Below are 21,876 nucleotides of genomic sequence, written 5' to 3'. Positions count from 1 at the left end.
TCTACAGTGGACAATGCTGCAAATTTCAAATTCCTCTTTAGGACAAATAGGAGTGTGAATTGAGAAAGTGTTTTTCAGGCTGCACTTTTTATAAAGGGCAGGTGAACTGGCAGGAAAAAGCTGCATATATGCAGTGTGTTATGTATGTTTATTGCTAAATATAATACTCTAGCACATATTAAAGCATGTGCTTTATATGGGAAGAAACCAGCTCTTTAACAAAATCCTGAAGTTGAACCATTAACATCACAAATGATTCTCCACATGGATATTTATGTTCCTATTCCCCATCCTTACCCTTCCCCACCCCACATTTACCTCTTCCTGCTCCTTTCCACTCTGCTGCTTCCCACATTCCCAGTTTATTACCTTGACAACATTTTTTGCTCTGCTTCTTGCTGAACTAATGGGCAGGCTAAAGGGCCTTCATTAAAAGCCATATTTAAGCTCATAAAAACTAAATTATTTCAGTTGTGTTTTAAAACATACTTGGAAGATTTTTACAGGGCAAGGGCCAAACTCCAAGTGTGTGTAAGTTTGCAATCTGGGGTCTGTGGCTGGTAATTTCTAAATTAATGGTAAGCCTTTCACACAGGTGGCAAATTAAAGTCGTCCTTCACCAGATAAATGCTTCTCTGAGCTTTACGGTGAGAACTTCCTTGTTTCCTCTCCCCATTTTCTGACTACAAGGAGTCAGCAGCCAGAGGGCTGTGAGCTGCCAAGAGGACACAGAGCAGAGTTCCTCCACAGGCCATCAGCTGGTGGAGGAAGCACCCTCTGCCCCAGGAGAGAGCCCACCTACTGAAGAGATGTTTGTTCCAAGTTTACTTACGGAAGGTTTTGGAGCAGGGGATTTGTTGCTCTCTGGGGTCTTGGTCAACCACTCGTTTATACGACTGGAGACACCAACCTTCAGTCCAGCAGTTTCCTGCAAAATGATAAAATCCAATCAGAAGACTTTCAGAATGGCTTTTGCTCTGTTTGCCATGCCAAGCCTGGGTTTAATAGAGGTCCTCACTGTGCCTATGGTTTGCTCAGAGACATCCTGTGTGCTCTGAAGGCTTTGTCCCTATTAATTATACAGTGCTGCTGCTCTCTAGTTTTCAAAAATTATATACCTGGACTGACAAAAAAACATCTCTACTGCTACCCCAGTAATAAATGTCAGTCATAAACAGGCTGTTTCTACTACAAGCCCAAATCCAAAAATCTTTAGCTTAATAGAAGAGACATCAGTTCAAATCTACTTTTTTTCTCTGCTAAACTATTTTTTTTTAAAAATAAGTACACCATAGAGAAGTGGTCTAAAATTTAAAACATTAAATCTTTAAAAGGCTAGAACAAATGGCTAAAAATTAATTACCATCTGCAATAACCCACTTCAATCCATGGCTCATCCTTTTGCCTATGATAAATGCCCAGCAACTCACATCAATTTATAGAAAGAAAATGTTGCCTTAAGGATTGACACAGAAAAGATAAAGGTCTCACAAATACTTCTACAAATTATCTAGAAAATATCATCACTACCCTGCCTATTCAAAGCTCTTCTGCTTCCCAAAAGAATTTTGCCCTACTCAAAGAATTTCTTTGTACTCTGCTTGAATGACCCAGATGTATTTTTCTAAGATATCTGATGTGACTCTGGAATGTCTCATAACTGAGCTCAGTAGGTCACTAAATTCTTCCATTATACTCAATATTGCAGTCACACCATCTTGTGGATTTCTGAGGTCTTCAGGATCCTTTGGGGTATTCATCACCAGTAATGAGAAGGAACACACAGGCTTACTCACAGAAACACAAATGCAAGGTCAGGACCAGAGCATAATTCTTTATAATCACTCAGAAAATTAAACACATACCTTATTTGGTGTTCCTGCCGCAGAAGCTGATGAGAAAACATTCCCTTTCTCCCACATGCTCTTGATATTACGGACGCCCTCAGCTGGAACGTGAAGGTCGGAAGCTTTAGCTGGTCTTGAAGCCTTTGTGCCCTGGGGAAAAATTTGGGCCAGTTGGTGTTTGGCATTAAGAGCTGGATTTGCAGGGTGGTTTGACTCTGGGGAATGCAGCATTTCTATGTGGTTCTAGCACTGATCATGCAAAGATGAGAAGGAGTACCCAGCTCAAGAGGTGCCACTGAGATTCTCTCCCCTTTCCGATTTGATACAACCAGCTGTGAAAGTGGCACTCCCTTATTTTTGTGTTTATTGCCTTTCTAAAACCCATGGCAAACCTTAGCTCTGCACACAACTGCTCCAAGGCTTTGAAATCTTAGTTAGTACCTGGCTCCTGGAAGCCTGGCTCCTTCAGGGACCGAGCTAGGGGAATCCTTTTGCAGAGGATTCTGTTCTGTCATTCAGATTCAGAGCTCCATCTGCTCCAGACAACTGAACCTCAGCATTCTAGGGGTAAATCTCAGCAATTACATTATGTTTGAAACAAGGTGTTCTTTCAAAGAGTGGAGAACTGGGTAGGAGTTTTTGGGTGGTTTTTTTTGGGGGGGGTGCAAATGTGTCTTTTGCACGGTTACTAAAAACACCAGGCCAAATTAGTCCTCTTTCTTCTCTTCAAAATTCTTGCACATTTTACAAATCATAGACTGGATGAGGATAATAATCTGTATGACTGATGCTTTGCTTCTCTAATTGCAAAGAAAGGCAGATTTTGGCAATTTGTGGACAGATCAGAAACTCAGCAAAGGAAATATTTTAGTCAGGCAGCTGGATACAGTAGTATCAATCTCCTATTTTACCTTGGACTATGGACAGAAAAAACCCTCAGTTCTGGCTCTTAGGCACAGCTGTCAAAATCACCTGAGGCCAGGTTCTGCATTTTAATGTGATTTTGATTTCCCTTTTGTCCCTGCTTAACTAGTTCTCTGCAGAGTATGTCTTTGCCAAGGAGTTTCACTGTGAGGTGGCAGCCAGCTCCTTGTTCTGCTAAATAAGCTGCTAGGTGAACTCTGTTCAGGATAACAATCAGCTCTGTGCTGACAGGTCTCTCATCAGCCAAGCAGAGGATGTGACTGCCACTCAAGATGCTGACTGAACCCTCCAAAGCTACTGCCAGCTTACAAAACAGTAAATTGCAGCATGAAAGGGAAGACACAAATCTGAGATTTTGTTTAGATACATCTCTAGATGTTGGTTATAGATGTGCCTTCAAGCGCTTGGTTCCTACATTAAAGAAGAGTTTGTGATAAAAAAACCCTGCTTGAACAGCAAAACAAAGGATGATTAAAGGCCCCAAAGCCATTAGTAACTAGATCAATTTACTGGAATTAACTTACCTCAATTGCACTAGTGTATTGCTCAAGTCTACTGTCAATCTTTGAGACAACTGCTGTTGTCTGGGTGGGCTTCATACCACTATAGGAAGTACGAAAAAAAAAAAAAAGCAAGAATTATAAGAATTATTATTCCCTCCACTTAGACACTGCTGTTTGAACTGAACTTACTGTTTCTTTGCTTTACCTCTTTTGAGCAGATTTGTTCAAAAATTCTGTTCGCTCCTCTATCTAGAAAAGAGAGGAACAAAAGCTTTAAGTTTAAAGTTTGTAGAGTCAGCATGTGCAAGGTCAGTCTGAAATGTCATTTTAAATGTCAAAAAATTCAATCTGAAAGAGATACATTCCAAGAGAAATTTCACAGACCCAACAAAGGTTTCATAGATAGGAGCCTGTTATGCTACAGATTCATAAAAATGGATATATTTTCATGAATGTTTGCATCTTACACATTTCTTCAGAGCCTCATACATAACAAAAGAATAAATGAACAACGCAGAAAGAAGAGGAAAGTCTATCTCATGGAAGGGATTGATATGCACAAAACCTATGTTATCCCCACATCTCCCACACAAGAGCAAGTATGTATCTCTTGAGGCAGCAGCAAATTTAACAACAATTTTCTGAGCTGAGAGATCAGACTAGGCCAGGCTTGGAGCTCAGCCACAAAGCCTCCCTTACACATGTATTTGGAGGACATGATCCATTTAAACTTGGGCTCCAAAAAACCCATCAGTATAAACCCAGCTCATGTTCAGGCAGGGTCACTGCTGAATCAGTATCTACCAGCTGTTATTATTCAAGCTGGTATACATTTCATCACTATTTTGTACTCTGTAAATAGGAAAGTATTGTGACATTTCCAGGGAGGAAGACTCATGAAAGTCTCATATGACTCCTGTCAAATCTCTCAATACTTTGAAAAAAAAAAAAACCTCCGTCCCTGAATGAAGTTTTAAAACATTTCCCTTTGTGGGGTGGGGGGATGGTGAGTTTGTGCATCTATTTGTATTCTGGGTCAATAAATATTTTCAGCAAACTTCCTCAAGTCTTATCAACACTGCATTGTTCCACTTCTCATGCCAGGCTCTACAATTTCACTTAAAAGCAAAATACATGCAAGCAGCTCCAGGGGATTGAAATGATTAACAATCAGCCTGGCTGGATTCCTGGGGATTCCCCAGTCTCAGCAGGGGCTCTCCATTTCCAATTTACTTTAACCGTGACTGCTCTGGCATTCATGCCTTTAAAACAAGGCAATGACAGCCATTGCTTTAAATGGTTCTCCTCAGTGCCTTCAGCATCCCAGGCTATCCCAGAATACTAAATCCCACAGCAATCCCATCAAAGAGCATGCACAGTTTATTTCTCAAGCCCTTGCAAGCAGGCAGTTCACTTGAGCGCAGAATTTGCCAAAGGAGCTCACTGGAGGAATTCCAGCTACCACCCATCCAGCTCAAAGGTACCTCTAGAGCTCCAAAAAGTACATACAATTTATAGAGTCATTTCCATTACCAGTTTTAGTTGCCAAAACACGAGCTAAAGGCAGTCCTGAGCACAAAGATGGGCTTTGCTAGGATAAAGACCCTGTTTCAGTGGGAGGATGTCACAAGGTGGCAGCAAAAGACCGGCAGGAGCAGGAGCCCTGCACACCCGCAGGAAAAGGTTACAGCTCTCACCCAGAGGAGGTGCAGCTGGCAGTGCCACAAAACGAGCAGGTAAATGGTTCAAAAGTGACCAAACACATGGATGATCACTTAAAACACATCACTTCTGCTATGGTACAGTAGAAGTTTCCCCCAACGCTGATTTCTGGGTCACAACCAGCAATGCAGCAAAATGGTGAGTTATTCCAGCAAGAGCAAGTTTACCCCCAGACTGTCCCCAGCTGCATCAGTGAAACCCTGGTGAGCAGCAAGGACAAATATGGACTCTCTCGAAGAACCAGGACTCAAGGCAACTGCCTCATAATTCATTTACAGAATCTTCACACTCTTTTTATGCGCAGGTAGGAGAGATGCTTCTGCACAGCGGGCTCAAGTGGGAATTGGTGGAAGAGTTGGGAAGGAAAAGGAACATTTTTCTTGTGGTTGTAATAAAAGGACAAAAGTGGGGTCATTCTTTCCCCACTGGTAACAGTGGTTCTCAGAGCACCAGCTGTGGGATCAGGAAAAAGTCAGGGGCTGTTCAGAAGAGGAAAATGGAAAAGCAAAATGAGAAAATAAACAAGAAAGAGTTAGGAAGAAACCCTCAGAGATCAGCAAGGCCCTCTGGCTGAGGAAGCAGATGCCTTGCATGGAAGAATAAAATATCTTCTGCACATTTTTGTGAGGATTTATTCTAGAATATCCTCCTCAAAAGACAGCAGAAGCAGACATCAAATACACCTAGAGCAAACAAACCTGTACACATGTGTATTCAACAGAGAAGTCAAACACATTTAGACTGTACAGCAACACCTAAAGGTCATTTACCCACTGCACATCATACAAACTCCATGCAAAGAATTTAAAACGTTTGGCACATACAGTAAACAGTATGACAAAATAGATCTGTAAAAGAAACAGGCAAAGCAAGGTGGTTACCATAAAATTCAAGATGTTTTCTCAGTATCAGGCCAGGAAATAAAAATACTCTTTTTTACTACATTCATCTTATCAGGATCTTGTTAAATAGCTTGGACTATGTATTTTGCATATTTTGTGACTGTAGAATACTTTTAGAACACACACATACTCAAAAAAGTCAACCTGCCAGCCTCTAATTAAATTATGGCCAGAAAAAAATTAGTTAACACACAATATGAGACCATGACTTGGGAAACAAAAGCCATTGGATATTCCCAGTAAAACTTGTTTCATAGAAAGGTTACATTGATTCATAGGAGTTTTAAACTGTGTATTGGACATTATGCAACAGAAACTTTTAAATGGATCTATCTTAAAAAATTTTGTCAAGGAGGAAGTGGAATAAAAAACAATCACACAAAACCCTGTATTTTAATTTTGCGTCATATCCAACATGTGGAAGGACCTGGTGGAAATCCACTGGAGCAGTAGTCCCTGGGAGAGGCTTCTCCTTATCCTCCCTGAGTGGCTCACACAGTCTCTTGCTTCATTGAGCACAGTTATGCTTTTTCCTGCTGTTAGCAGCACCTGAACAGAGTGTGCCAATTTAGTTCAGTTTACCTACCAGACTCAAGTGCTGCCATCAGCATCAAAGATGGGGGAAAACAAATGTCACATATCCTGTTCTTACCATTCTGTTTTCCCTCTGCCTCAAGAATAGCTCCTCTAGGGAGAACTGATTTTGTGCAGTCTAATTCTTTCCAGTCACTGCCCCAGCTGTCAGGTATTGAGAGCAATAATGAGATAGGACAAGACAGGTCTTTAAAGAAAAAAATGTCTCTGAAAAGTTCTGTCTTCTGGGTTAGCTGTCAGCAATGCCTTGCAGAGAGTGCTGGCTGCCACATCAGCCCATTTCCCAGGAGACATTTCCTCCAAATACAGGGAAATCCCAGCCTCCTGCCATTGCTCCCTCCCCTCAACACCTAACTGCTTTTGCATTTCTCTAGTGATGGTGGTTCACCCCCAAGAGGAGGCTTAGTACTGTTCTCTCCTGATTAACCCAGAAAAGAGAATACAAGGGCTCAGTAACCTTCTCTCACAAAGAAAATATGAGGAATGAACTTGTCTGAAAAGCAAAATTTTCAAAGATTTTTAATGTAATTCTTTGTATGAATCATGTTTTGCATTAACTAAGTTAGGGAAAGGACAAGCTAGAGGCAGATGGGAGAGCAGCAGAGCTTGTTCCAGGCTTTGTCCTTATTTAAAAAAAATAACAAGATACAGGACAGAGGTTGAAAAGAAGTTTGGTACCACTGCAGCCCACAGGGTGTCCACACAGCCCTGAGAAATCCAAGCTGCTTCTGTCCCTGAGCTAGGGATGAACTTGGCCTATATTTACTTGGCATGTTTTCTTTTCACTGTCCCCACAAAAGGAACCAACCCTCGTGCTGTCACTGCAAGGACTCCACACTGTGGTAGCTCTGCTGAAGTATTGTGTCAGGTTTGAGGGAAACACTGTATTTACCAGTTAAAACAACAGGAGTTGGCAGCACTGTGATTTTTAGAGGCCAGACTAGACAATCACAGCAGGTTTTCCTAAATATAAGCAGATATGCATATTTTGTCCATGTTCATATAAGTAATTTACATTTGGGCATACACGAGCTGTGTCATATGTGGAGAGGAGCTGCACATTTTTGTCTCTCAGGTCTGAGTTGTACAAGTTCACACCCCAAACTGTTTCTTGGCATTCTGAGGTCAAGAGCTGAGGGGAGAGTAATCTCAGCTTAATAACCTGATGTGAAATTTGATGACAAAATCCAGCTATTAGAAGACAGTAAATTTTGTTACCTTTAATTTGGACTGATTTCCCAGGCTGGTCTCAGCTGGTTGGCACACAGCTTTCTCACTACTGCTCTGTTAAGCCCTTCTTTTCTTTGTTCTTGTAGTTCTCTTAGCAATCAGCACACCCTGCTTTCCTTAGCCACTCCTATAAACTTCTCCTTATTCCCAAAATCTTATCAAATCAGGAAGGACATGGAAGGAGTAAAAAGGTGCTTTGCCAGATTGTTACCCAGGAGAAGTCAGAATGTGCACATGTACCATACATTATTTTTATACTGAGCCTCCCTTTTTTCAGTATTAATTCCAACCACCCACCCACAACTGTGCATTTGGGATTCTCACATGACTCATGGCAGATCTGAGACAATGCATCCATCACAGGAGAAAACCTGTGCCAGATGCTTTACAAATCAAAAGATAACTTGGGCAGTGCAGGCAGACAGTGAGAAAGCTGTGTGCCAAGCAGCTGAGACCAGCCTGGGAAGTCAGTCCAAATTAAAGGTAACAAAATAGAGTGTCTTCTAATAGCTGGATTTTGTCATCAAGTTTCACATCAGGTTATTAAACTGAGATTATTCTCCCCTCAGCTCTTGACCACAGAATGCCAAGAAACAGTTTCGGGTGTGAACTTCTACAACATTACATATCTACGCTGGCCACCCACAGACACTGCACTGGAATCTGTAGAGTATCACCAATTTCTCAAACACAGAAACAGAGAAAGAGGAAAATATGTGTAGAGCTGCATATACCAGGTCTCATAGCAAACAACTTCTACCTAACAAGACACAAAACCCAGCATAAAAAAAAAAAAAATTGTATGTTGGATGCCTAACAAGATTTTTAAAATGTCAGCTTTCCTCTGAAAATACACTTAGAATAGTGTAGCATCGGTACAAAAAGTACCTGAAAGCTTTTAGCCTCCTGCCAAGTCCCATGTTTTTTCACACTTTCCCCAAAACTAGGATCTATATCCTTTTCACTTTATGTTTTCAAGTACAATTTCCTCCATTCTGAGCCTTCTGCGAATTAAAGCTCCAAATGTATGTCATAAAAGTCATCTCAATAAACAGAAGAAAAGGAAGCCCTCCCAGGAGGGCTGGGAAGAAGCTGTACATTTATAGTGTCTGTTAAAGACATCATCTTTAGCAACCAAAATGGCAAGACCAGGTTTAACTAATCAGAGTAAGTAACAAAGATTTGCAATCTTTGTTTACAACTGTGTGCATTCTGTCTCAGTATTTCAGATTCAAATGTATCTTAGAAGCAAAAGGCGAGTCCATTCAAAAACATTTGGACTCAGTATTTGCTAGAACTGGACCCAAAACAGACCCAAATCCCCAGGCTGGATCAAAGAGTAGCTCTCCATGAGTGGAAAGCTAATTTTGTCCAAGCAATTTTTCACTAAACAAGTTACAGTTTTAACCTCATGGAGATGCAATTCATAGTTCAACGAGCTCCTAGCTGGTTATTTTCTCTCCCATTTCCCACTAAGTGGCCTTTTTGACAAATGTTTGGATTCTTAAATGGCTAATGACACAAAATGAAAAAAGGAAAAGAACTTTGAAAACATTAATAGATCTGCAGTTTGAGCTTGAGCTGAGAAAGCAACTGGATTGAATTCCAAAACAATACTCCCAATAATTTCAGTGGGGCCAGGATTCCTTTTCCATGCTGAAAGACCATTTAATTGATTTATCACACTTCTAATATGATATAGGCCACAAAAGACCATTTAGAAATCCTGCAGCAACAGAAGGGTGAGGTTTGTACTTTTTGTTATGTAAGAAAATGAAATCCAGCCCAGTACTTCTAGACGTTATTTTTAGGGGGATTAGACATAAGCTAGAATTCCCATACAGGTCAGTTACAATTAATGATGATCAGGCTGAATATGCTTAAGGACAAAGTAATCTGGCAAGCAAGAAAATAAATGTGGATGTGGAAGGAGTGAGAGAACATTTGTGACTTAATGGTCTTAAGAGATCTTTTCCAACTTAAATGATTCTGTGATTCTACTCCAGTTCACAAATCACTCTTATAAGAAATTTAAATCAACACAGTATTACTGCTCTAAGTTTCAAAAACCATTTTTTCCTGGAGGTGGAAGATCCTTTTTGGAGATTCTTCATCAAGAAAAGACAGCTGCCAGTCTACTCCCTATTTCTAGGAAGGAATTCTAATTTTCAATCATCATTTCAATCTAATTTTCAATCATGAATGAAGTCTTTCAGCTAGAGGTTTCAGGCTAAGTCTACCAGAGCCTTTTCCTGGGTTTGATTACAAGTATTTCAACATTGCTTTTGAAGCTGGACTGTTAGTTTGGACTACAAACCCCACAACTTTTTATGTCCTGTACAGATGCTAGTGGGGAGGTTACCTTAAGAGATGAACCTTTAGGACTGAAACATTTAAATGGCTTCTTGTCTTCAGCCACACCATCTTCTGGCATCTTTTGGCGTTTCTCAGCAGCTTCAGCCCTTCTTCTTTCGATTTCTTCCTTCATCCTCCTCTTTTCCTCCTTGAAAAATATGAATGTTTACTCATCTTTTTCAGAACCTACATCCCCGTCGCAGGGCTGTACAGCCCTGCAAACATTTACAGATTTTCTAAAAACAGGTTTTTGTATCCCTTGAAATAGTTCAGTGATCTGCCTGAAATGCATAAAGGTGTTAATGCCAATCCATTACAGAGTTAGGGATGCCAGGACAATTAGTGTGTGCTGCTCTAGTGGCTCCCCACAGTGAAGTCACCAAATTTATTGTCATATAGCTCCACTTAAACAGAGAAAAAGGCTCAAGCTCAGCCTCTCTGTATTCTCATGTATCACACTGGTATTGTTCTTCTGTCCCTCTACTCTGACACTTGTGTGCCAAGGTTAATATTTAATGTGGAAAAATCAATAGGTGGCCAAGAAACCCAAGATTAAATGCTTGCAGATCTCTCCCCAGAGGTGAGTTTTGCTTCATGAGCTACAAGTCAAACCAGAAGCCCTCAAAGCAGCACCAGTGTGAGCACTGGTCAGTGGGGTCTGACCAGCAAGGTATTGTGCAATCTTGGCATCTGTGGAGCTCTGCTGTAAAGAGCTCAGTACATTAAAGGAATTGGCATTCAGCTGCTAGATACTATCAGTATTATTCATTTACCATTTGTTTTCCAAACAACTAGGATTCCTAAATGATGCACCAGAGAATTGGAAATCCTATTTGTAGAGTCCCTTGGCAGAGGAAGTACAAGAAAACAGATGTGTTAGATACTCAATATTTAAATAGACAAGAATATCTCCCTAATGACATCTAGCCCATTGTAACTATATATAACATTAGCATTCCAGCCCATCTGCAGCAGATAAATTATGACATGCACTTTGTAATTCAATCTGTATAATATAAAAAAAAAAAAAAAAAAAAAAAAAATCTGTGGCTATAGCACTGCCCCAAGATCCTGAATCCCCAAGAAGATAAGAAATGCACAGCTATCTCATAGGAAATTCTGACTCGTGAAAACAGATTTTCGAGCCCTGTCTGTCCTAAGGCTAGAATTAGAATATTTTTTCATACCCTGGAGGTTGAGGCGTGTTCTTATTCCTAATGGGATGTTCCGTTATTGCCCAAGTTAATGGTTTGGTCCAAATTATACACCCCCCCACCCCCCGACACTATCAATCTACCCTGAGTTCCCTGTCAATCCTACTGGAATTCCACTTCAGAAATCCCCTAAAGTAACACCTCCCATTAGTCCATGTTACCCAACACCCCCCACACTATTTCCCTCATTGGAAGATGCCTTTGTGAACCCTGTTTTTACCCCTCCCCAGGTTATCTCTGATTAGCTGTTGATTTGTCCCCTCCCCTTGAACCACTCCCATTTAAAAGCCCCTACCCACCTCTGTTCTGTGTCTTTGGTCCCTGACCCTTCCATAAAATAAATCCTTTTGGAAACCATACTAAAGACCTCTCCCTTGTCCTTGTTCCTGCTCTCTTGTGCTGTAGAGATAAAGCCCTACAGCTGTATCCCAGACTGTGCTGCTTTCTGGGAACAGCCCACTCTTGGCCTGGTGCTGGGAGCTGGCTGGGGGAAAATCCAGCACTGCATCACCTGGATGCTCCATGTTTTCCTCAGGTCTTCACTAGACAATGCTGCAAAGAGCTGTCAACCAAGGCAAGGAGAGTGGAAGTAAAACGGAAATAATGGAAGAAACCCAAGCGCAACATTCTGTGCTTCACGCTTACCTCCTCTCTAATTTTTCTCTCAGCCTCCTCCTGCTTCTTCTTCTGCTCCTCTTCCTCCAGGATTTTCCGGCGCTCCTCCCGCCTTTTCTTCAGCTCATCCAGCTCTGCCGCCGCCTCCTGCTGCTTCTCCTTCAGCTTCTCCAGCTCCTCGCTCTCGCTCTCGCCCCGGCGGCGCCGCTGATCTTCCAACCTCTTCAGAGCCTCGGCCCCCGGCTTCACCTCCTCCGTGGTCCCTTTCGCCCCGGAGCGCCTGGGAAGGCAACGAGAGGAAAAATGGGGTTCCCATGTGTGGGTCTCATTTCTAGCCAGGCAGAAGCCTGTGAAAGAGTTGGAAAAGAATGTAAATGATTTTTCTCTCTCTTGTTTTTCACATGGTTTATAGTTAAGTTCTATCACTGTGTGTCAAGCACTTTGCACCAATAATGTAAGTTGTTTTCACCAATGGAGTTGATCCTCAGGGAGCAGTGTATTTTGAATAAACCAGAGTTTTACTCTCAACAGCCTTCTGGTCAGAGTCTCTTCATTCCTGTCCTGCCTCGACAGCGACACCCATGGGGTTCCCTTCCTGGCCAGAGCCACCTGCTGCCTCCTGCTCAGCAGCAGCACCACAGCAAGGTGCTGCCCTCTGAGACTTTTGCTCCTTGCAAGCTGCAGCTGGCCCAAAATATTTCCATCGGGAAAACGGAGAAAGAGGAAAAATGCGTAGAGCTGCATATATCAGGACTTGTAGCAAACAGCTTCTGCCTTACAAGACACAAAACCCAGCATTTAAAAAAAAAAAAAAATTGTACCTTGGGTGCCTAACAACATTTTAAAAATGTCAGCTTTCCTCTGAAAATACACTTAGAATAGTGTAGCATCAGTACAAAAGGTACTTTTGTGTCTTTTGTACTGGAAGCTTTTAGCCTCCTGCCAAGTCCCATGTTTTTTCACACTTTCCCGAAAACTAGGATCTATATCTTTTTCACTTTGTGTTTTCAAGTACAATTTCCTCCATTCTGAGCCTTCTGTGAATTCAAGCTGCTGTTAGGCTGGGATATTACCAGGAGCACCTCTCCCATCCCTGCCAGTGAGGAAGGAGTCTCTCCCACATGCACCACTGTGCCTAAGAATTTCTGCCACCTGTTTTATGTTCTGTGTCATAAATGATGCACTAATCCTTTGCTTTCATAGGCAAATATTTTTTATAAACCCTCTAGAAAAAGAGAAGCATCTTTAGGGACAGAACAATTTACTTAACTCAGAGAAAACAGGAGGAAATAGGAGAGGGAGTTTTCCTGTTTCAACAGTGCTTTAAAAAAAAAACAAAAACAAAAAAGATTCCTATCTCAGCTGTAACACACATCACTCTAACTCCACTAGCATGTTTGGACAGAAAGATTCATCAGGTCTTTTGCTTATGTTTTCTGGGGAAAATATGACTTTTTAGTAAGGAACTGGAAATTATTAATGGTACCTTTCCACAGGAGTTTTCCAAGCAGCTGTAATATATGAGACAGAAAGAAAGAAAGAATGCCAACATAAAAAAACCTCAAGCCTAAAGAATTTGCATAGGTGAAGTGCATGCTTCCAACAGAGTCAGATAGCATCATCTTGTTAAATAATTACCACATCAGTGTTTAGACAAATGTCTGCTCCTTAAGTGTGTTTAATGTTCCTGCTGACAAGGAGAGAGGTACCTAAGATTTTTAAGTGTGCTATTGACAAAAAGACAGAAGATGAATGTATTTATTGAATTTGTTAAAAAACTTTCTGTATTGTTGGCATCTAGAAAATAAATGGATATAAATGATATAAATGGACTTCATTAATGCAACCGGAGTTCTGCAGAATATAATACCACAAGACAGTATAAATCAAAGATTCCACCAGTAACTGTTAGAGAGAGATGACAATATAAAAAACAAATTCCATATAAATTTGCAATCCAGTCAATTACACCCAATCCTGCAAATATGCTCTTCATTCAGACAGATCCCTCATAGAGATGGAGTCAGCTGTATAAAAGAGGCTGTAGCACCAGAGCTAAATTATTTGTAGTTTCAATATCATAATAATGTCTATTAACACAGAGTTCTTTGCCCCCACATGATCTTACCAAATTGAATGAAATTTGGTTCTAGCATGGCATGCATGATTTAGGAATTGTATCACTAAAAGAACCATATGACAAGTTAATTTAAGTGGCCACAAATAAGGGCATGCATCAGGTAGTGATGCCAAATTACAGAAAGGAACTCCCACTTTTTTAAATGAAAAGTACATTTACAATTAACCAAGTATGGTGAGAATACATTGAAAATTTAATTTTAAATTTTATCTAGCCCTTTCAAAGACAAAGTGAAGAGCAATATCTGAGGTGTGATTTTGAGTGGATGTCCAGCCTGGAATACCTCTGGTTCAGTTTGCACAAGTACTGAGAACCCAAAATATTCCACAAGTCTCTACAGTGTAATTTCCAAATATCCTATGCACCTAATGCTGCACAGGACAAAAGAAATTTTTGGCTATCTTAAGGCTTTCCTGTTTCATTGCAAGGTTTCAGCCCCTCGAGCAGAGAAACTCAGGAACCTCAATATTTTTTTTCCTTTGCCTCTTTGGTCTCTAAATCTGTGTTACAAACTCACCAAGACCTGCAAGCTTTGGGCCCAGAGAAGATGGAAGAAGTAACTTCAGACAGACAAAATTATCCCCCTGGCAAGGGCAACCAGTTGGCCTTCAGAATTAAGGGAATGAAGGATGTTTGCCAAGATTTTTCTGAGGAAGAGCTGCTCTGTTCTCTATCAGCACAGAAGGAAAGTTAGCCCTCAGTCCAGTCAGCCTCAATGAAATCAGCAAATATTCAGCTTGCAGCTGATTGAGCCAGGGGCAGAATCTAGTCTGAACATTCTTGCTTGCAGACCTTGGGTGATTGTTTTGGCCTCCTTAAAAAGAAGGATGTTTAAAGTTTTGAACTTACTTTATTCTTATGTTGTTTATAGGCTTTCCCTGACTGGTTGTGCATAATACAAAATAGCAAAAAAATACAGTTTGCTGGCAGTAATTATTCTTATTTTCCTCCACATCCAATTCCTCTGTTTTCAGCAGACCCTGGGAAAGCTCTTTTCTCTGCTGTCAACATTGGGAAATTAGTACTGAGATGCTGGGTGGAAGAAGAGTTTTGTAAGTACCTCTTTGGTATTAAGAAATGAAGCTGGTTGCCAGCTTTCAGACAAGGAGGAAAAGGAGAGAAGTGGCCTGTGGGAGCCAAAAATGTCAGAACAATGTGAAAAAAAATCCTAAATCATATTTAGGATTTTGCAGTCCTGTATGAGAATAGGGAGGAAGGCAGGTGGGAGGAGAGATGGGAAGGGGAAGCCATAAAATGGGATTTTATTCTATATTTCTCTTACTGTCGGACATAGACCAAAAGAGAGATAACATTTTTCATTAGCCTCCACTACCCTATTTTGTTCTCAGTTCTCACCACTGAAAACTAGTCAAGTTATATTCTTTCTAAATAAAATGTGATGGGTGCATTAAAAAAAAAAAGGAACAAAGCACAGTTCCAGACAAAGCTCAACTCTGTGGAGGCAGTTCATTAGAAAATAGCTCTAATTTATACCTAACAACCCAAAAAACATTGACACCTCTGCTGATTTTGCCAACCCAAATCTTCTACTCAGCTAATAAAAGGTTGAACAGGCTTCTTCACACTTTCATTAAACAGTAGGAGAAAAAGAGAAATTAAAAAAAAAAACAAAAGGAGTGGAAACTCAAATATACATTTTGCCACTAATGCCTGTCTCTCACAGGAAGCAAAGCAAATAAAAACACATCAAAACTATTTTTAGAAAATAATTCCCGTTATTGATGATTTGACCCAAGTTTTGAGCAAGGCCAATTTCCTGCTGTTCCATCTCCATCACTGTCTGTCTTTTGGCCTTAGGTCAGGGTGTCTCCAGGGTCTTTTGAACTGCATTTTATTTTGAGAAAGTTTGTTTTTCCCGGAAGAATCATGAGGGGAATGCTGAGATACAATAGCAAATCCCATCTGCCATGCTCAGATTTCTCAAAGTGCCTGGAGAGCTTAACCTTTCCTTTGCCTGTGTCAATGTAAAAGAGGAAGAGAAATGCAGAAAGAGAAAAATTTAGATTCCTAACCTACTCCTAGTTTCCTGCTAAAAGGAAGAACTTAGTTTTTATTTCATCTATCCCATGCTTTTAGTAGGCAGTATCCTTTTAAATAAAATTTTCATTAGAATTTTTTTTAATTAGAAATTCTTTGAATTTCCCAATATAACCACAAGTCAAATAATTCCTTAAAAAATAAAATAAAAATCAAACTGTGGCACAGCTTATATAAAGGAAGGGGGAAAAAAAGAGAAAATATATTATTTTGGCTAGGAGAGGTTTTTACCTAACTGGAAAAGCATTTTTCTACAGAACACATTAATTTCAATGTTTGCCTTGAAATCAAGAGAGAAGCTCTTTCTAGAGTTACCACATGGATTGTGCTTGATTCTGCTAATTAAAGATAGGTGAGTAATTGGAAATAGGTTACTACAGTAAAAGTTGAGATCTGACTGAAAAAATTAGAGAACACACAATCTAGGGTTTTATCACTATTGGCCTCTGTATAGATATTAGAAATTAGTAAGGAAGCAAAGCTCCAGCAGAGCAAAACCAAGCCTCTTGTCTCTGCTGGGGGAGCAAGGCCATTTCCAGCTGCTCTCAGCACTTCATGCAGCAGAGCGGAGAGAGCTCAGAAACTAGAGAAGTACAACCCAGTGAACACCTGAGGCACTGCTGGTGGTGCCAGCCCAGTTCCTCCACTCAGTTGCCACAAGCAGAGACCCAGAGATGGCCCCTGATCAGCTGTAAGACCAGCAAGCCCAATTCTTACTTGGAACTCACCCAAAAGCATTCTCAGTAGGTTTAAGTTTGGAGGCAGGGAGCTCACGTTCTCCGTTCTGTGCCTTTTGTTCAGGAACCCCTTTCTTACGATCCCAGACACTTTTCATTTCCTCTTTGGGTTCTTTGCCTTTGTCATCTTTTACCTGTTCAGAACACAGCACAAATCACAGAACAAAACACAAGACACACACAGGAGAAAAAAAAAAAAAAAAAAAAAAAGAATGAGGCAATTTAAATAACAGCTGAGAAATACAAATTTCTTGGCAAGATTGGGAACTGTCTTCAAACTGTTTATGTGCTGTAGGGCAGAAGTGGTCTACAAAGATCTTAACTGTGATCAAATCACTTTGCTGTCTTGACCTGAATTCTAGGTCAAAGCATCTTGAAAACAATATTATCAGTCTTCTGTGAAAGCTGGCTGTAGACATGGGACTATGCCACCACATTGCTTCACTCTGCAACTGCACCCCCAACTCTTCCTCCCATTGCAGCATCATTCACCTGCTTGCTTCTTAAGATTGTAGGTTGCAAACTCTCTGAGACTTGCCAACACATTTTTGGTACCAGGTTTAGGGCATTGGTGCAATAAAAATAACACAACTTCCAACAAATGTCAAGCTTGTTTGACAAAGTTTATACTCTTTTCAGTGTCACAGCAGAGGGATACTTCATTATTGCAAGAATAATGGCCAAACCACAAAATCATCTTGATATCAGAGCAAAACTTACAAAAAGTACAGTCCTGGTCATGGGTAAATTTTAAATATTCACCAGACATGAATATTTATACCTGTGAAGAAGGAAATGCTCTGGAAAACACGAGTAAAAATTCCCTTTATCCTTAAAAAGTTATGTCTTATGATTCTTAATAGTAATCAAGAGTATTTTGTGCATAAATTTCATTCTCCAGTATTTCTTCAGAGTTATGAGCTTGAAGTATTTATCAACACCACAGATGGCCTGGCCCCACCATGCTGAGTCATGGTTAGATGCTGGTAAAAGGTGAAAGTGAACTGATTTAAGTTACGCATCCTCAGGTAGAAATACTCTCTGTTAGTTAAGACTACCAGCCAAAACAAACTTTTAAAAGCAGCAGATGAAACATTTACTTCCAAAGTAAATTTGCTTTCCCGATCTCTGTGCTGAAGGAAGGCTCTAGCTGGCAAGCAAGAAATACCTTCTTGTATAGAATTCAAATGGAGATCTTTAGAAAATAAATACTTTGGAAGCCTGTTGCAATCCTGCTTGCTAACTAGAAAGATAAAGAACTTCTGTAACTCTCCTGTCTGCAACACAGCTGCCCTTAAAGGTGTCTTAAGGTGCACCTTGAAATGAAAAAGAAGCATACACCTTCACAACCCTAATCAAAAGAAATTTCAGCTCTTCCTCATCAAAGAGGAAGAACATCCATCCAACTCAACACCTGGAGAAGCAAAATCTTTACCTAAAAAGGATGAGTTCCGAGCCTTCAAAGCCAAGATCCTCCTAAAGCACTGAGTTAGGCTGGTGCAGAGTGAAGCCCCAGAGTCAGAGCCTGACTTTACCTGAGGCCAGTTTGCTGCTCAGAGAAGTGGATGGGATGGATGCCACCATGGTAGCACAGGTTATAAGTGAGCACAGTATGGTTAAACCACTTCAGCAAATTTCCTGCTGTTGGGGGGTGTTGGGCACAACCAACAGAGGCATTTTCTCTGCTCTGAGAGCAGGCAGCAGAGGTGCAGATTTTCCCACCCTCTCCTGCCAACAAGGCCTGGCAGCAGCTCCCTGAGGGACAAGAGGGGAGTTCAGCTTCCATGGCCGTGCAGCAGCATGGCCATGATGCTGCAACTGCTGCAATAGAGGGCCTCAAGAAATGGTCCTGCTGGTTTCTAGGAGCTGGGCTGAGACAAGTAGGGCTATTCATTTATCTTGCTGAATGCCATCAGACAGCATCATCTTCTGGGCGTTCCCAAATCAGGGTGAGCTGGTGATCATGTTCACAGCAGCAATCTCCCAACCCTTCAGCCCCAGTCAGGGTGATGCTGAAACCATCTGTGTTGATTGGTTGCAAGATTGCTCATGCCAGGATGTCTGTCCTGGGATTTTGAGAGCATAAGATTTCCTTTGCTGAGATTTTCATCAAGACCTTCCTAAGTCTTATTTAAAACGCCAACACTTCCAGCTGCCTTATGTATTCAGGTCCACTGGGGAGGGTTGTATCTCTTACATCTTATTTGAAATCACCGAGAAAACTAATACTAAAACAATATAGTTTAAAAATTAATAGGTTAGGAAATAGAATTTCAGAAGCCACTAGGATTTATGATAATGTGTCTGCATTTCAAAAAACCATTAACACAGCTTGGCCTTTTCATTCAAAAATATGGTAAAACAAGATATTACAGAAACATTTTACATCTTTTGGGCTCAATCCTTCTACTAATTTTAACACCAAAGTAGAGATTGATTAGCAAAGAAGCAGAAACCTTTCTATCTCATTCCAAAGGCAGGCAACAAGATAAGTTCTTTCTCTTGTCTCACTGCTTCCCTAAATTACAGACTAATTCAGCTTCTGCTCAATTCAAAAAGAACTCAACTTGGAGCAGACAGGTGATATTACCTGAACTGAAATAGCTCACATGTTTTACATGTGATAAATCTCACAAATCTTGATATCAAGCTAGAACATGACCAAAGGCATGGTTAACAAATTCCCAGCTTTATGTATTTATATCTCTTTCCATACTGCCTTTTTTTTTTTTTTCTGTTCAATTTTCATGGTATTATTTGAGAGCTGAGATTTCTGAATCTTGAGTTTGAACACCTTCAGACTGAAGGATATTAGCTACTGAGGTTGGGGCCCATCTGGCAGGTCTGATTCCTTACTTGGACTCAGTTATTTGGTGAGTTAAAAGCTGTGGGCATTTGGGTCTAGGGCTCTCCTGTAAATTCAACTGCCATCCCCAAATACCATGAGAAAAGCAACTGCTGCAGCATGTCTAGCCAAACTGGAAGCAGGAAATACCAAGAGTCTCACATCATGAGAAAGCTTGTTCTTGTGAACTTCTAAGGTCACTTTTAAGAACAAAAAACTGTGCAGAAGTTCAGAGAAAGAGACAAATTTTTTCTTGCCAAATTAATCAAAACCTGAACTTTGAGGTCCAAAGCAAAAGCAAAACCTGATTATGTAGATACACTCTGTTCCCCAAGGGTCTTGTTCATGGAACACTGGCATCCTCTTAGCTGCATGCACATTCAGAAAGAGACCTCACTGAATTTTTATGTCCTGGAAAGGGAGGGTGAGAAGTGGAGATGGAAGCCTGATCATCAGTTTTTGTCCACAAGTAAAGAAGCAACATCTGAGATTTTCAAGATATTTTGAATGCTCAGCATGGGTATCCAGCATTGTACTAGAAGTGGGATACTATTAAGTTGTCTCAGCTTCAGCATCCAAAGATGGAAACACTAAAATCACAAGTAACTTTTATAAGTCTTGCCAATTTCCTGGAATAATCTAGCCCAGTGGGTAGGGTTTAAAAGCATGATGAGAGCTCCAGGGAGAGCTGGCCAAGCTCTACATAAGAACAAGCAGGACAACTGTGTCTCGAGTTCCTACAAATCAAAGTTTGTGGTCAGCTACAGATTCCTCTTTACATTTACTTATAATATACAAAGATTGCATGCAAAAGTGAATAGTGGAAACTGGTTCTGCTTCTTAATATAATCCATCCCTTATTTTTTGTGCAGCTATTTCCTCACTGCTCTCTGAGGGTGAGCTAAGCATCTACAGCATGTTCCAAACTCATCTGCTAACTAAGGACCCTGGAGTGGACCCTCCACAACCCTCAGTGGTCCCAGTCCACCAGACAGGCAGCAAGCTGTGCTGTGGCTCCTTTAAGCCACACGGACCTGCCTGAACCCAAATGGGTCCAAACTTCCAAGGCTCTGGGCAGCCTCTGAGCAATCTCCCCTAATCAGAATCAGGAGCTGTTTTAAGAAACCAAAACCACTGCACAGCACCGAGCATGGCTCCTTGTGTCCAGCTCCACCCTGAAGAGTAAATGGTCCCCAAATCTTATTTACTTACCATACAGTAAAACACCATGGCACCAGCTCCTGTGTTTACAGTGGAAATGCAATGCAGTAATTTTGGTGGATTTTCTCTTTAAAACAAAAGAAGAATCTTGGGTATGCACAGTTTACATTACGGGGTGTTGCAGCTTGCAGGGGAATTATTAGTTAAGGCAGTCTGCTGGCCAAAGGGCCTAGATTATTATTATAATTACAATTATTATTATTAATTATAATAACAATGATGATTATTAGAGTAGGTTTTGTTCATAGGGAAAAAGTTCACAGTAAAGTGAGAGGAAACCAGAGAAGGATGATTAGTTATACTGTCCTGAAAAATTCATCCCAAGAGGGAAAACCATACTTGTGTTGTTGACTGAACTGAGTTTCCTGAAATATTTGTTTTAAGACAAACAGGAATTGGTCCTAAAGCCCCAAAAGAACAAACTACTTAAGAATTTACTTAATTTTAAGCATTTAAGGAGCTTCATCCCTATTTATTTCAGCAGGATTACCCATGTTCTTGAAGTGGAGCACAAGCTTAAGTACTCTGCTGAAGAAGCAACATTTACCTATAGTTGCCTTATTTGTTTTCATATCTCAAGTTTCCCTATCACATCTAAATCAGTGGTTTATGAGTTACCTGATCTTTTATGGAGGTAGCTTGGAGCTTCTCTTCTGGCAGCTTTTCCTTTTTAGCTTCCACTTTTTCTTCCTCCTTTGTTTTTGGGTTTTCAATAATTTATTTATTTTTAAAGACAAAAACATTGCACCTGTTTGCATTTTTTGTTTGTTTCTCCACGCTGTGTTCAGTACCAATCCAGTGTGCAGCCACAACTCCATCATGTGCTGCTGTGCCCACACCTCTGTGCCCCCTCCACCCTCTCTAAATCCTCCCATTGCCCCATCTGGGCCTTTCTCCCTGGCGTGGCATCATGCTCACGTGTCTCAGTACAGAGCCTTTTCTTGTGATTGCATTTAGCACACAGCATTC

General features: G+C 40.7%; 1 protein-coding gene across 30 annotated transcripts in view; it reads right to left on the bottom strand.

The window, feature by feature from the left end:
- The window catches only part of CALD1 (caldesmon 1), a 225,761-nt gene that overhangs the window by 4,775 nt on the left and 199,110 nt on the right, over window positions 1-21,876 (bottom strand). For 17 of the 30 annotated variants that reach the window (XM_085570024.1, XM_085570025.1, XM_085570030.1 and 14 more), the window contains 7 exons: window positions 16,833-16,975; window positions 11,937-12,186; window positions 10,085-10,225; window positions 3,480-3,523; window positions 3,296-3,374; window positions 1,866-1,997; window positions 833-928 (listed from right to left, as the gene is read on the bottom strand). In XM_085570024.1, the coding sequence (XP_085426150.1) occupies window positions 833-928; window positions 1,866-1,997; window positions 3,296-3,374; window positions 3,480-3,523; window positions 10,085-10,225; window positions 11,937-12,186; window positions 16,833-16,975 (885 nt within the window). Of the gene's footprint in view, window positions 1-832; window positions 929-1,865; window positions 1,998-3,295; window positions 3,375-3,479; window positions 3,524-10,084; window positions 10,226-11,936; window positions 12,187-16,832; window positions 16,976-21,525; window positions 21,601-21,876 lie in introns of all 30 variants that reach the window. The other 13 variants (XM_085570013.1, XM_085570018.1, XM_085570012.1 and 10 more) reach the window with 1 other exon arrangement.

Source organism: Lonchura striata, chromosome 1A (assembly GCF_050655825.1).
Source record: "Lonchura striata isolate lonStrDom1 chromosome 1A, ASM5065582v1, whole genome shotgun sequence".
Lineage (NCBI taxonomy): Eukaryota > Metazoa > Chordata > Aves > Passeriformes > Estrildidae > Lonchura > Lonchura striata.
This window is presented reverse-complemented; position numbering and strand designations above follow the sequence as displayed.